This window comes from Ipomoea triloba, chromosome 8, assembly GCF_003576645.1.
Source record: "Ipomoea triloba cultivar NCNSP0323 chromosome 8, ASM357664v1".
Lineage (NCBI taxonomy): Eukaryota > Viridiplantae > Streptophyta > Magnoliopsida > Solanales > Convolvulaceae > Ipomoea > Ipomoea triloba.
In genome coordinates, this window is record NC_044923.1 from 18,043,478 (window position 1) to 18,057,892 (window position 14,415).

At 34.5% G+C, this 14,415-nt stretch overlaps 3 protein-coding genes across 5 annotated transcripts; all 3 read left to right on the forward strand.

Moving 5' to 3' along the window:
• Nucleotides 1-7,278: 7,278 nt before the first annotated feature.
• Nucleotides 7,279-9,989, forward strand: LOC116027958 (pentatricopeptide repeat-containing protein At3g22470, mitochondrial-like). 2 transcript variants are annotated; one of them, XM_031269757.1, is made up of 2 exons: nucleotides 7,279-9,020; nucleotides 9,115-9,310. In XM_031269757.1, exons 1-2 carry the CDS (start codon nucleotides 7,281-7,283, stop codon nucleotides 9,166-9,168), a joined length of 1,794 nt encoding a protein of 597 aa, XP_031125617.1. In that variant the 5' UTR covers nucleotides 7,279-7,280; the 3' UTR covers nucleotides 9,169-9,310. The 2 variants fall into 2 exon arrangements, with proteins under 2 accessions (XP_031125617.1, XP_031125616.1); XM_031269756.1 differs by having other exon boundaries at nucleotides 7,279-9,989.
• A 233-nt stretch (nucleotides 9,990-10,222) lies between these two features.
• Nucleotides 10,223-11,888, forward strand: LOC116027959 (glutathione S-transferase U17-like). Its single transcript, XM_031269758.1, has 2 exons — nucleotides 10,223-11,207; nucleotides 11,314-11,888. The coding sequence occupies exons 1-2, from the start codon at nucleotides 10,887-10,889 to the stop codon at nucleotides 11,683-11,685; spliced, it is 693 nt and encodes a 230-aa protein (XP_031125618.1). The 5' UTR covers nucleotides 10,223-10,886; the 3' UTR covers nucleotides 11,686-11,888.
• Nucleotides 11,889-12,261: 373 nt separating this feature from the next.
• LOC116027960 (glutathione S-transferase U17-like) lies at nucleotides 12,262-13,854 on the forward strand. Of its 2 annotated transcripts, XM_031269759.1 has the most exons (4): nucleotides 12,262-12,336; nucleotides 12,450-12,564; nucleotides 12,669-13,009; nucleotides 13,327-13,854. In XM_031269759.1, the coding sequence occupies exons 3-4, from the start codon at nucleotides 12,692-12,694 to the stop codon at nucleotides 13,687-13,689; spliced, it is 681 nt and encodes a 226-aa protein (XP_031125619.1). In that variant the 5' UTR covers nucleotides 12,262-12,336; nucleotides 12,450-12,564; nucleotides 12,669-12,691; the 3' UTR covers nucleotides 13,690-13,854. The 2 variants fall into 2 exon arrangements, with proteins under 2 accessions (XP_031125619.1, XP_031125620.1); XM_031269760.1 differs by lacking the exons at nucleotides 12,262-12,336; nucleotides 12,450-12,564 and having other exon boundaries at nucleotides 12,640-13,009.
• Nucleotides 13,855-14,415: the final 561 nt, after the last annotated feature.

Here is a 14,415-nt window from a genome sequence, read left to right on the forward strand (position 1 = left end):
TGATCAACGGAAAACATTTTCTGTTGACCACGAAAAATCAATGCAAAATTCCGAAAAACAACTTCCGGACAAAAAGTCTGGAAGTCGTTTTCCGGAAATGGGAACAAGGCTCCATAGCGAGGAGGGACGGAACCGAAAACTAGAGCAGCGGCGGCTGCTCTGGTTTCCGGTTGGCAGTCACCGTCCCTTTTTTTTTTTTAAATATTTTTAATTAATTAATTAATTTATTTAAAATAAATATTATTAATTTATATATTTTTATATTTTAAATAAAATAATAAAAATATATAATTATATATTTCTACTCATTTTCCGAAAAATAAACCAAACATCGAAAGACAATTTTCCGGAGTACATCCAAACACGGAAAATGAACTCATTTTCCGGAAAATAAATCATTTTCCATAAAACATTTTCCATAAGTCATTTTCATGCTTTTCAAACGCACCCTAAGTGTTGGTCATACTCACTTTTCATTTCTAAGTTATCATTGACATTACACTTTTATCTCTTTACTAATAAAACATTATGGACAAAATTTACAATTATTGTATAATTCATAGACGAAAAGTGAGCATGAAAGGACGAGAAGTACAATGCCAATGATCACTTAAGAACGAAAAGTGAGCATGAGTAGTAACACTCAAAGACCTGCAATTACCATATAACTTAGATACAAAAACTATATATATAATTTTCCCTTTGTTTTATATTGAAACATTAAAGTTCATGATCCAATTAACATCCCAAAAATGGATACTAGGGGATTATAATAAGAACCATGTCTCTTACACCAACAATTGCATGGCAAGTATGTTATATTGTTTCTTTTTATTATTGAAACACATTAGAGTTCATGATCCAACAAACATCCCAAAAATGGATACTATGGGATTATAATTGAAAAATATAATCGTGGATCTTGAATACAAAAGATAAGCTTATAAATAAATAAATAAACTATAAGAAGAAATAAGGAACTAAACACCGAAGAATTGTTTACCCAGTTCAAAGCTAAACTCCTACGTTTACGGGGTAAATCAAGTTAGACCAATCTACTAGATGATCACCAAAGGGTTACAAGGAGCAATACAAAATCATACACACTACGATTTACAAAAATACTCCAACAATTGCCTTCATCATCTTCGTAGTTGACCACACTGATTAATCATTCGAAATATTAACTGAGAATATATGAGAGCTTGGTCGAACTGCTGTGCCAGATTTCAATCAATTTAAGTCATCAAATAAACCACACTTGGGAGCTATTTATATAGTAGAAAAACCCAACAAATTCTGTCTGAAAATATGTATCTTAAATCCCCTCAAATCAAGCTGCTTCATTCACTTAAATCACTGAATAATGATAGGTCCAAATACCAGATTCACTTAGAGGAAAAATAACTCACTGGATCGGGTACTGACTGTGTCCGAGATGATTTGAAGAAGCTGTCTGACTGTGATCCAGAATATGATACAACCTAATGAAATTAATTTATAACAAACCTATGTTGTGACTAATAATTAAGTCAATATAGATGATTGTGTCCAAATGCGTGGGAAGTAAGTTACGTTACGTTGTTTCTTTTTATCATTGAAACTTTAGAGTTCACGATCTAACAAACATCCCAAAATTGGATACTATGGGAAAATTAAACATCCCAAAAATGGATGCTAGGGGATTATAATAAGAACCATGTCTCACATCACACCAACAATTGCATGTGAAGTAAGTTACGTTGTTTCTTTTTATCATTGAAACATTAGAGTTCATAATCCAACAAATATCCCAAAAATGGATATTAGGGGAAAACGTCCCAAAAATGGATACTAGTGGATTATAATAAGAACCATATCTCTCATCACACCACACCGACAACTGCATGCCAAGTAAGTTACACTACTGTTTCACTACACCAAAAATCGTATTTAGTGGCGGTTAAATATTTATTTAGCAGTGGTTTTAAACCGCCGCAAATGAGTGTGACCAAATAGTGCGTCGCGAAAGTTTTAGCGGCGATTTTTTACTACATTTAGGATATTCCGATTGGGATATTTGTTTACGTTGCACCCTCGGAGACTAGCCAAAAGGAACCAATTAGTAATGGCGATGAAGCTAAAAAGGAAGAAACAATGGAGAAATCACCATGTGAAGATGAAAAGAAAGTAGCAAAGAAACAAGAGAACAACAAGCAACGACGCATACATGGTGGCAGACACAACCACAGAACGAAGTTAGCTGCTGTTTATTCCGACACAGCTCTATACAGAACTTTAAGGAATGACCTAAAACCTACGAAATACAGTGAACCAAAAAGAATAGAACTATATTGCTTTGCTTTGTTTACTTTTATGATGCATGAGTAGTTAGCTTTTGGATTTGGATTAGGGTTCTATTGTTATTCTTGATGCTAGGTTTATGATTATTGCATAAAGGGAATAATTTATTAACCTAAGGTTTTATGTTTGAATTGGATTATAAATTCCTCTTATTGATAATTGATGCGCAGCTTTTATTGATTTGTTTTGGAGAGGATTTCATCACAACAAAAGTTGGGTGAAAGTCTCAACCCTTACCAATTTCAACCCAATTTTTCCTACTATGAGAATATGGGTAATTTGGAGGCTTATAATACTTTTGTGTTTAAGGTTATAATTGATGCATCACAAAAGTGGGCAATCCTAGCCCAATTCTAGTTTATTGATTACGAAAGTAGCTGAACTGAATTCTTGAGTGCATTATATTGCCAATAAATCCCTTGGTTAATTGTTTTTTCCTAATTTTGAGATTGTTAGAGCATCAAGATTACAATACCCCTAATCTGACCTATTCTTTTATCATATAGTTTATTCCTCATTTAATTTGCATCTTTTATTTTCATTCATTAATTATAGTTTGCATGGATTCTAGTGAAGTCCAATACTTTAGTGACTATAATTTAATAATTCACACAATACATGTCATAGCCCCAATCTTCTTCAGCGGAACGACATTTTACACCCTCTTTTTACTATCACCATTTTACTCATCAAGTGCAATTGAAGATATGTTTTGGATCGATTATGTTTTCTGATGCTATCATTGTTTGAATTCCATCAAATAATTGCTTAATTAATAGCTAATGTGTAGATATACGCATGCGGTGCTGGAACTTTAGAGATTTTATATATCATTGTTTATGATTTTTATAAATTAGGCAAATATGCTCGTTCTCTAGTAACTCAGTTATAGTATTCAATTGCTATTCTAATTCATGTGTATGGAAGGTATATTTTTGCCATCTTTTAAAAAAAACATAATATCACCGGTTGCATTTACACATTATTGAAAATATCTTTGTAAACAACATTAGTAGTAGCAACACAATCTTGTCCATCATCGTCTAGAACTAATTAACACTTTCAGGCTATCAGGATGGGTGACTCGGGAGATAGCCTTGTACAATTGACCGTGATTAAAAACTTGTTTTTTATCAATAACCCAACGTGAGTTAGTGTTCGGCCCTAACTTTTGTTGATAGTCATGGCATATGCAAGCATCAATGGGAATTATTTATGCTGGAACTTGAAGGGTAATCTCGTATTAGAAAGAGTGAGAGACATTCAAGGGATAAGAACGTAGGAAATAGTATAGATTGCATTGCAGGGAAATATATGCACTGTATTATTACGATTAGTAATTTAATCTAGAATTGTATTACGAATAAGAACGTAGTTAAGAATATATTTTATTAGGAATTGTATTAGTATATTTTAATTTACAATTGTATTACGAATAGGAATTGTATAGAAGTGTTTTGAGCAAGAAGTTAAAGTTGAGGATATTGTTTTTATTGATAGTACATATATATTGCATTGCAGGGAAATATATGTACTATTATTACGATTAGTAATTTTAATCTAGAATTGTATTACGAATAGGAACGTAAGTAAGAATATATTTTATTAGGAATTGTATTAGTATATTTGAATTTACAATTGCATTACGAATAGGATTTGTATTACTATATTTTACAATATTAGGCAAACCTTAATAGTATAGGAGTGTTTGGAGCGGGACGTTAAAGTTGAGGATGTTGTTTTTATTAATAGTATAGATAGATTGCATTGCAGGGAAATATATGTACTGTATTATTATGATTAGTAATTTTAATCTAGAATTGTATTACGAATAGGAACGTAGGTAAGAATATATTTTATTAGGAATTGTATTAGTATATTTTAATTTACAATTGTATTACGAATAGGAATTGTATTACCATAATTTACAATATTAGGCAAACCTTAATAGTATATGAGTGTTTTGAGCGGGAAATTATTGTTGAGGATACTGTTTTTATTAATAGTATAGATATAGATTGCATTGTAGGGAAATATATATATGTACTGTATTATCACGATTAGTAGTTTTAATCTAGAATTCTATTACGAATAGGAATGTAGGTAAGAATATATTTTATTAGGAATTGGATTACAATATTTTAATGTACAATTGTATTACGAATACGAATTCTATTAGCATATTTTACAATATTACGCAAACCTTAAGAGTATAGGAGTGTTTTGGGCAGAAAGTTAANGTTATAGTATTCAATTGCTATTCTAATTCATGTGTATGGAAGGTATATTTTTGCCATCTTTTAAAAAAAACATAATATCACCGGTTGCATTTACACATTATTGAAAATATCTTTGTAAACAACATTAGTAGTAGCAACACAATCTTGTCCATCATCGTCTAGAACTAATTAACACTTTCAGGCTATCAGGATGGGTGACTCGGGAGATAGCCTTGTACAATTGACCGTGATTAAAAACTTGTTTTTTATCAATAACCCAACGTGAGTTAGTGTTCGGCCCTAACTTTTGTTGATAGTCATGGCATATGCAAGCATCAATGGGAATTATTTATGCTGGAACTTGAAGGGTAATCTCGTATTAGAAAGAGTGAGAGACATTCAAGGGATAAGAACGTAGGAAATAGTATAGATTGCATTGCAGGGAAATATATGCACTGTATTATTACGATTAGTAATTTAATCTAGAATTGTATTACGAATAAGAACGTAGTTAAGAATATATTTTATTAGGAATTGTATTAGTATATTTTAATTTACAATTGTATTACGAATAGGAATTGTATAGAAGTGTTTTGAGCAAGAAGTTAAAGTTGAGGATATTGTTTTTATTGATAGTACATATATATTGCATTGCAGGGAAATATATGTACTATTATTACGATTAGTAATTTTAATCTAGAATTGTATTACGAATAGGAACGTAAGTAAGAATATATTTTATTAGGAATTGTATTAGTATATTTGAATTTACAATTGCATTACGAATAGGATTTGTATTACTATATTTTACAATATTAGGCAAACCTTAATAGTATAGGAGTGTTTGGAGCGGGACGTTAAAGTTGAGGATGTTGTTTTTATTAATAGTATAGATAGATTGCATTGCAGGGAAATATATGTACTGTATTATTATGATTAGTAATTTTAATCTAGAATTGTATTACGAATAGGAACGTAGGTAAGAATATATTTTATTAGGAATTGTATTAGTATATTTTAATTTACAATTGTATTACGAATAGGAATTGTATTACCATAATTTACAATATTAGGCAAACCTTAATAGTATATGAGTGTTTTGAGCGGGAAATTATTGTTGAGGATACTGTTTTTATTAATAGTATAGATATAGATTGCATTGTAGGGAAATATATATATGTACTGTATTATCACGATTAGTAGTTTTAATCTAGAATTCTATTACGAATAGGAATGTAGGTAAGAATATATTTTATTAGGAATTGGATTACAATATTTTAATGTACAATTGTATTACGAATACGAATTCTATTAGCATATTTTACAATATTACGCAAACCTTAAGAGTATAGGAGTGTTTTGGGCAGAAAGTTAAAGTTGAGAATATTGTTTTTATTAATAGTATAGATTGCATTGCAGGGAAATATATGTACTGTATTATTACGGTTAGTAATTTTAATCTAAAATTGTATTACAAATAGAAACGTAGGAAAGAATATATATTTTTTAGGAATTGTATTACCATATTTTAATGTACAATTGTATTACGAATAGGAATTCTATTACCATATTTTACAATATTATACAAACCTTAATAGTATAGAAGTGTTTTGGGCGGGAAGTTAAAGTTGAGGATATTGTTTTTATTAATAGTATAGATATAGATATAGATTGCATTGCAGGAAAATATATGTACTGTATTATTACGGTTAGTTATTTTAATCTAGAATTGTATTACGAATATGAACGTAGGGAAGAATATATTTTATTAGGAATTGGACTACCATATTTTAATGTACAATTGTATTACGAATACGAATTCTATTACCATATTTTACAATATTACGCAAACATTAATAGTATATTATACTAAATTCTTACAGTTAATATATTATATATTTATAGTTAACATATTATGTACTTCTAATTTATTTATAGGCAAATAATCTATTAATTGTATACACATAATGCGTTATTACAAGCACATAATCTAAATTTGATTTTGACTTCAGACTCTACAATGCAAGGTACGTTCTCGTCCATGGTATAAACCAGTCGTAACGGAGCTCCGTAACTGATACTACAATTCACCTCAAAAGATACTGCCTCACATTTATTTTTATATTATCGAATGAAACTGTAGTTATATCGAAAAGGAACTGCAGTTGTGTTGAAAGGAAACTGCAGTGTATATAAACTGATACTGAATAACAGTTTCACATTTTTTGGTATATATTGTCTAATGAAACTGTAGTTATATCGAAATGATATTGTAGTTGTGTTAAAAGGAAACTGGAGTGAATTATAAAAGAAATTGTACATGTGTTGAAAGGAAACTGGAGTGAATTATAAAAGAAATTGTACATGTGTTGAAAGGAAACTGAATAACAAGTTCACATATTTGAGTGTATAATATCGAATGCAATTCGAAATTGCAGTTATATCGAAAAGGAACTGCAGTTGTGTTGAAAGAGAACTGCAATTGTGTTGAAAGGAAACTACAGTTGAGCGGGACAGAGCCGTTTCAACTGTTTGTTTTCATTATTCAAAACGACGTTATTTTGATGTTTGGTCCACGATCCACTGTAGACCGCGGTCCACAGTAAAATTTGCGCGTATAAACATATTGGGTCGAGATAACCCTCGTAGTTGTTGTGGGCTAAGCCTAATTAAGTAGGCCCATAACTTTTTCTTCATTCAAACCCAGAAACTTTGGGCATGACGCCATGTCGCCATGTCTTCTTCTCCGATAGCTTCTCCTTGCCGAAAATGGAAACCAAGAGAAGTGCCTTGTCTTCTGCGTTTTCATTTTTCAGTTCGAGAAGAAGAGGAATTGCAGCGGCAATAGGTACTTCTTCTTCTTCTTCTTCTTCTTCCCTGCGTTCATTTTCATTTCACTCTTGCCCTGAAAATGTTTCTTCTTCGTCAAATCAAAGTTACTCGCCTTATTCCAACCTTTCCGAGACCGGAAAAAACTTCAATCACGTAAACAATGTAGACGATGCTCTGAATTTGTTCCGTGAAATGGCTCGTACCCGGCCCTTGCCTTCCACTATCCACTTCACTAAACTGCTTAGTAGGGTTATGAAAATGAAGCATTATTCGATTGTTGTTTCCTTGTTCCAAGAAATGCGCGTTAGGGGTATCCCCATCGGCGTGTATACCCTTAACATTCTGATTGATGCATTCCGCTGCTCAGATCGAGTGGATTGCGGATTTTGTGTGCTCGGTCTGTTCTTCAAGTGTGGAATTGAGTTTGATAATATCACATTCAACACCCTACTCAAGGGTCTCTGTCAAGATCACAAGATTGTGGAGGTTGTGGAGCTATTCAGGAAGTTGGTGAGGGAAAATTTGTATACCCTTAACACCTTTAACATTCTGATTGATGCCTGCTGCCGAGCAAATCGAGTGGATTGTGGATTTTGTGTACTCGGGATGCTCTTCAAGCGTGGAATTGAGTTTGATGTGATCACATTCAACACTCTCATCAATGGTCTCTGTCTAGATAACAAGATTGCAGAGGCTGTAGAGCTATTCAAGAAGTTGGTGAGGGAGAACATGTGTGAAATCGATCATATTACCTATGGAACTCTTATATCTGGACTTTGCAAGGCGGGTTATGCACAAACTGCTCTCGATTTACTCACACAAATGCCAAACGAGGGGCCTAAGCCTAACACCATAGGCTATAATACTCTGATCAAGGGTCTGTGTCTAGATAATAAGTTTGTGGAAGCAGTGCAGCTATTCAGGAAGTTGGTAAGGGACAATGTGTGCAAGATTGATGAAGTTACATATGGTACTCTTATAAGCATGCTTTGCAGGGCAGGTTATACACAAAACGCTCTTGATTTACTCAGAGTGATGCAAAAGGAGGGTCCTAAGCCTAATACTAGAGCCTATAACACTGTAATTGATGCTCTATGTAAAGAGGGAATGGTTGATGAAGCTCTCAACCTTCTTTCTGAGATGAATGGAATTGGGGTTCCCCCGGATATCTTCACATACACTTCATTAATCCTAGGGCTTTGCAATTTTAGTCGATGGAAAGAGGTTACTAAGTTAATGAATGAGATGGTTCTTCATAATGTATATCCCGGTGTCTATATCTTCAATATATTAGTGGATGCCTTTTCCAAGGAGGGGAAGTTGAAAGATGCAGAGAGTATAATTCAGATCATGATTCAAAGAAACACTTATCCTGATGTGGTTACATACAACACTCTTATTGAGGGATATTGTCTGCAAGGACAGATGGATGAAGCAAGGAAAGCTTTTGGTAAAATGGTGGATAGATGCATCCAACCTAATGTTAGGAGCTATAACACTTTAATTAATGGATACTTTAAAAGAAAAGAAATGGATGATGCCATGCATCTTTTTCATGAAATGCCTCAGAAAGGGATATGTCCTGATGATGTTACATATACCACAATCTTGCAGGGGTTATTTCTGGTGGGTAGATGTTCTACTGCAATAAAACTTTTTCAGGATATGCAGGTTTCTGGACACAACCTTACTTTTCACACTTTCTGTGTCTTACTTAAAGGTTTATGCGATAATGGACACATTGAAGAAGGAATGTCTGTCTATCATAAGTTAGATAGAAATGTAAATTGCCCTCTTGTTTTTAGTAACATCATGATAGATGGATTGTGCAACACTGGACAGCTACATATTGCACGTGGTATATTCAATAATCTCCTTTCTAAAGGACCACACCCAGATGTGCAGACATACAATATAATGATAAATGGACTTTGTAGAGAAGGATTCACAGATGAAGCCTTATACTTGTTCAGGAAAATGGAGGAGAATGGTTGCCTGCCAAATACTGTAACTTATACTGTTATTTTGCAACAATTTGTGAGAACGAAAAAGTGTTATGAGGCGAATGTTATTTTTGATGAAATGATTGGTAGGGGTATTTCTCCAGATGGTTATACATTGTCCTTCATGAACGACTTGCTTGCACTTGGAACTGGACAGGAGTCGGTACTAAAGATGATCCAGAAATTTGCAGCAAATGATGTAAAGTAACTACATGTTTGAAAGCTTCTTGCTTGGTGTGCTTGTTCATAAATTCATCTAGCACCTTGAGGAGGACACAGAACCAGCTGTACGCTGAGGACACCCAACCGGCTGTACCCAACAGATTCCACAAGCTTGCATCTTAGCCTATATACTTTTAACAAGAATATAAGATAATACTTTTTGGTGGAGAAAGATAAAATGCCAATTGCCTCTTATGCACTCACTCACCAGGGGTTTCTTGAAGTTAAAAGAGTACAATTGAGTGATGCCTCTTGCAAAGTAATATCCATCTGACATTCTAGTGATGCCAGCTGCACAAGTATTCCTTGCACGATCGATGTAATTGACTAATTGTTGATTTGATTCCTGTTACTACTGGAGCTAAGGAAAGCACAAGGAGGTTAGGAAAATGCAGCTGGGATTGGTGGAGATAATGGCTTGAGTCGAAATTTTGAAGGAAACACAGAATATGGGTCTTGCAAGATGCTCTGAGATGTTTTCTTCTGCTAAAGATGCCTTGCCTGAGCCTCAGAAACTTGTGGAGTTTCACAAGGATTTTCAATCCAAAGCAAAATCCGTTTCAACCCATTTAGCCTTATGAGCCAGTAATTACTCTGTTTATGCAAGGGACACATCATTTCTAGTTGTGATGGTCCCTTCAGTTTCATATTTTTACTTTCTATTATTCGATGATCTGTGTTACTTTGTTTTACCCTTGTGGATTGTTGTTCAATATGTTGATTTTAAGAAAACAAAATGAGAGTCAGGTTTTGCAGTAGCAGATCTCTGCATATTATTGCAGTCTACAATTTTTCAAAATACTAATGTAATGAAAGTGATAAAATTGCAGTGTGTGTGTGTGCTTTTTTTAAAATAATTTTTCTATGACTAGAAGGTGAGTGGTAACTGCTAACTCTGCCATTCATCAATTTAACCGATCCTTGTAATGCAACAACATATGATATCTATTGAAGGATTTATTTAATCTAGATAAATTGAATGGAAGATCTAGGTGTAATATTGCCATAATTGCATTGGAAACTATGTAAATGTTTGTTTGTTTTTTCCTGTCTTTATGAGAAGAATCTAAAGTTGTGTTGATTGATTCCAAGACAAATGCCTCCTTGTTCTGCAAATATGTACTAATTTCGGCTACCTTTAAAGAATGTTTCTTTATTTTATCATTACCATACAAAACCTTAGGGCATTATAAGGTCTCTCTGCCCTGTGTTATATTACATTGAATCAGCCCCTACCCCCATCCCAAGTAGTTGTTGATATCAGGCCATGGCTACAAGTGGGGTTAAGCTTCTAGGAGTGCCACCAAGTCCTTTTGTTAACAGGGTGCAGATATCCCTCAACCTCAAGTCAGTTGACTATGAACTCATCCCAGAAAATCCACACTGCAAAAGTGAGCTCCTCCTCAAATACAACCCTGTTAACAAGAAAATCCCAGTTCTTGTCCATGATGATAAACCTATTTGTGAGTCACTTATCATTGTCCAATACATAGATGACACCTGGACCAGCAGCAGCCCTTCCATTCTCCCATCTGACCCCCATGATCGCGCCATAGCTCGCTTTTGGGCCAGCTATATAGATGACAAAGTATTTCAAGAATTCTTTCATACAACATTTTTTGAAATTTGGAAACTTTTAGTTTGTATGTTGTGAATTTTATTGGAAACTAAGAGAATGATTTGCTTGATTTCAGTGGTTTCCTCTGCTAAAGCAGTTGCAGGATGCAGAAGGAGAGGAGGCAAAGGCTGCAACAGTGGGGAAAATAACCGAGGGGGTTGTGCTGCTGGAAGAGGCTTTTGCCAAATGTAGCAAAGGGAAAGCTTTCTTCGGCGGAGATAGCATTGGTTATGTTGACATTGCACTTGGATCCTGCATGGGATGGGTAAAAGCCGTAGAGAAAATTGCCAACTTCAAAATTCTTGATGAAACCAAAACGCCTGCCTTGTGTCAATGGGCAGGCACATTTTTGGCAGACAAAGCTGTTAAGGATGTTATCTTGGCGCCCGAGAAACTCATAGAGCTATTTATGATGATGCAAGCCCAACAGAAGCCAGCTTCAAACTAATGAGTACTTTTTTCCTTCATTGTTGAGTAATAAGTATTCTCAGGGCAATCAATCTGTATTTTTTTTTTCACTTGGTTTGGTGAACAATAACATGCATATGTAATAGTATACTCACATAGAGTGAGTGAAAGTGTGTTTTTTTTTCTTCCCTGCATAATAAATGAAATCAATATTTCACATTTTGACAAGTTATCTTGACAGCAAATTCATTGTTCCATTCTAGTTGAATCCTAAAGTCTTTTAGCTAGGATGTCTAAAACAACCTTGTGGTTTTGATATAACTAACCATATCAGACACCAATGATTTCAAATTTCACTTGCTATCACTGATCTGACCCGACGCACACACATGTTCAATACTGATGAACACGATTTTTGTTTAAAGGTGCCTGTAAACCTATCCAATGCTCGAATTTTAGTTGCTGTTAGAATCCCCTGTGCCCCAAAACTCAAATGGCAAAATCAGGCATTTGGTCAGCCTAAAATGATGAAAATGTACCTTTTTCTGTGGATCACACACAAGCATCTATCAGCAAGGAATGTTTTTAATTCCCTCTTGTCTGTGTTGTTTGCAGGTGGTTGATTAAGGAAACTTGTTGAGCCGAGGACCGAAGGGCCAAGTCCAGTACCCTGCCTCTTGAAAATATAGCGGTATAAGGAAATAAAGTTGCGCCTTCACTACTAGCTATAGCTTTTGGCATAGTGGTAAGCGTTTGATCCTAACAAAACTCTCATTGTTGCATCTTTCTTGACGTTTCCAACAGGTTATGCATCTGTCATTTGAAGGTCGGGCAAAACAAGAACAAGCTGTTCATATAAACATTCTGTCACTCAGCTGTCAGCCTCTGCATTGATGTTTGGGAAACAGAAATCTTCTGAGTAATCAAAGAAATCTGTCTTTTTCACAATGATAAAAAAAGAATGGTTATATCAGCTTAAATATATATTATATATATAACTAATCTTGTGCATTGTTTTTCAAGAAATTCTGCAGGTGAAGCCATCCATGGCTGGAAGTGATGTCAAGCTTGTAGGTATAAGGCCTTGCCCTTATGTGAACCGGGCGCAAATCGCCCTCAACCTGAAGTCTGTAGAACATGAATTTATCGAGGTGAATCCATACACTGACAGAGACATGCTTGTGAAGTTGAACCCGGTTCACAAGAAAATCCCGGTTTTGATCCATGAAGAGAAGTCAGTCTGTGAATCCTTGATCGTTGTTCAATACATTGACGAGGTCTGGACTAATGGCACCGCCATTCTCCCTTACGATCCCTATGATCGCGCCATTGCACTTTTCTGGGCATCCTATATCGAGGAAAAGGTAAGCATATCAGCACTTCAATACTTCATTCACCTAACCCGAATGTTTAGGACTGATCATCTGATGCCAAGACCTTGTGGTCTAGTGGCACCCGGTTGCACTTTCATATGGAAGGGGGTGGGTTCGAGTTTCAGTGGAGACGATGTTGACTCTTTGTGCTTCAGTAGGCTGAGAAAGTAGTTATGAACAGATACTACATTGTAACAGAGTCAATAATACTCAAAAAAAAAAAAAGACTGATCATCTGATAAAGAAAGCTGTTTCTTGTAGTTTAATTATGCTGTGATCTAATAACATGAATGGTTTTTACTTTTTAGTGGTCTCCATTACTGGGAGAGCTTAGGAAGGCAGAAGGGGAAGAAGAAAAGGCAAAAGTAATGGAGAAAATAGGGCAAGGGATGGCATTACTGGAAGAGGCTTTCCTAAAATGCAGCAAAGGGAAAGCTTTCTTTGGAGGGGATAGCATTGGGTATGTTGACATTGCTCTAGGAGGGTTCTTGGGATGGATAAAGGCGACGGAGATATTGGCTGGCCGGAAAATACTCGACGGAGAAAAAACCGCCGGGCTGGTGGGATGGTCTGAGAGGTTCTTGTTGGACAAAGCTGTTAAGGATGTGATCATGGAGCCTGAGAAACTTGCTGAGATTTATCAGAGGTTTCAAGCAGCTAAGGCAAACTAGCAACAACTTCATGGATGTTGCTTTTTTACTTTTTAAAATTCACTCCGGGATTGATCGAATCTCGACTGAATTAATTATATCTTACTGTATCTCGAAGCATTAAAATATAACAAATTTCTCATGTTATTGTAATTCTCTTTTGTGATAATTGTTCAAGTTAGATCAGTCAATTAATAGTATTACTAAATGTTAAGAGGTATAATACTTATCACTAGTGATATCATTTTAGACCAGATTTAAACATTATGTATACATGATTTGAAATAAAAAAAAAACATTGCTATACATTCTTGATAACTTAATATTGACAAAGACATTTTTAAGATGATAAGATTTAAACTTTCTTGACGTAAAATTAGATGACATCAAGTTATACTAAACACGCCATACACCTAATACGTGTAGTACCTTGCAAGTCCTAGTGAAGAAGCCTCTACGCCAATAAAGGTGGATGTTTTAGCACCTCCACAATCTTGATGCATCATATAATTAATGATTGTGTTTTGTACTCTCTATATATGTATGAGGTATAATCCCACGGCCTATAGGTCTGATTGTATTAGGTATTTCAAAGATAAAGGTTGACAACGTAGATACATTCAAATAACATACATAGTTGTACTCGATACAAAAAGACATTAGTGTCAATTGATGTCACTGAAATCGAATGTACATTCTGCTATCAAATGACCACAATCGGCTCAAACAAAGAAATAGACAATTTAC

Excerpts from the sequence above, each read along its gene's own strand:
- LOC116027958 (XM_031269756.1), top strand. The coding sequence starts at position 7,281 with ATGACGCCATGTCGCCATGTCTTCTTCTCCGATAGCTTCTCCTTGCCG.
- LOC116027959 (XM_031269758.1), top strand. The coding sequence starts at position 10,887 with ATGGCTACAAGTGGGGTTAAGCTTCTAGGAGTGCCACCAAGTCCTTTT. Across the intron at positions 11,208-11,313 it reads CCAGCTATATAGATGACAAA|TGGTTTCCTCTGCTAAAGCA; the intron begins GTATTTCAAGAA and ends GCTTGATTTCAG.
- LOC116027960 (XM_031269759.1), top strand. The coding sequence starts at position 12,692 with ATGGCTGGAAGTGATGTCAAGCTTGTAGGTATAAGGCCTTGCCCTTAT. Across the intron at positions 13,010-13,326 it reads CATCCTATATCGAGGAAAAG|TGGTCTCCATTACTGGGAGA; the intron begins GTAAGCATATCA and ends TTTACTTTTTAG.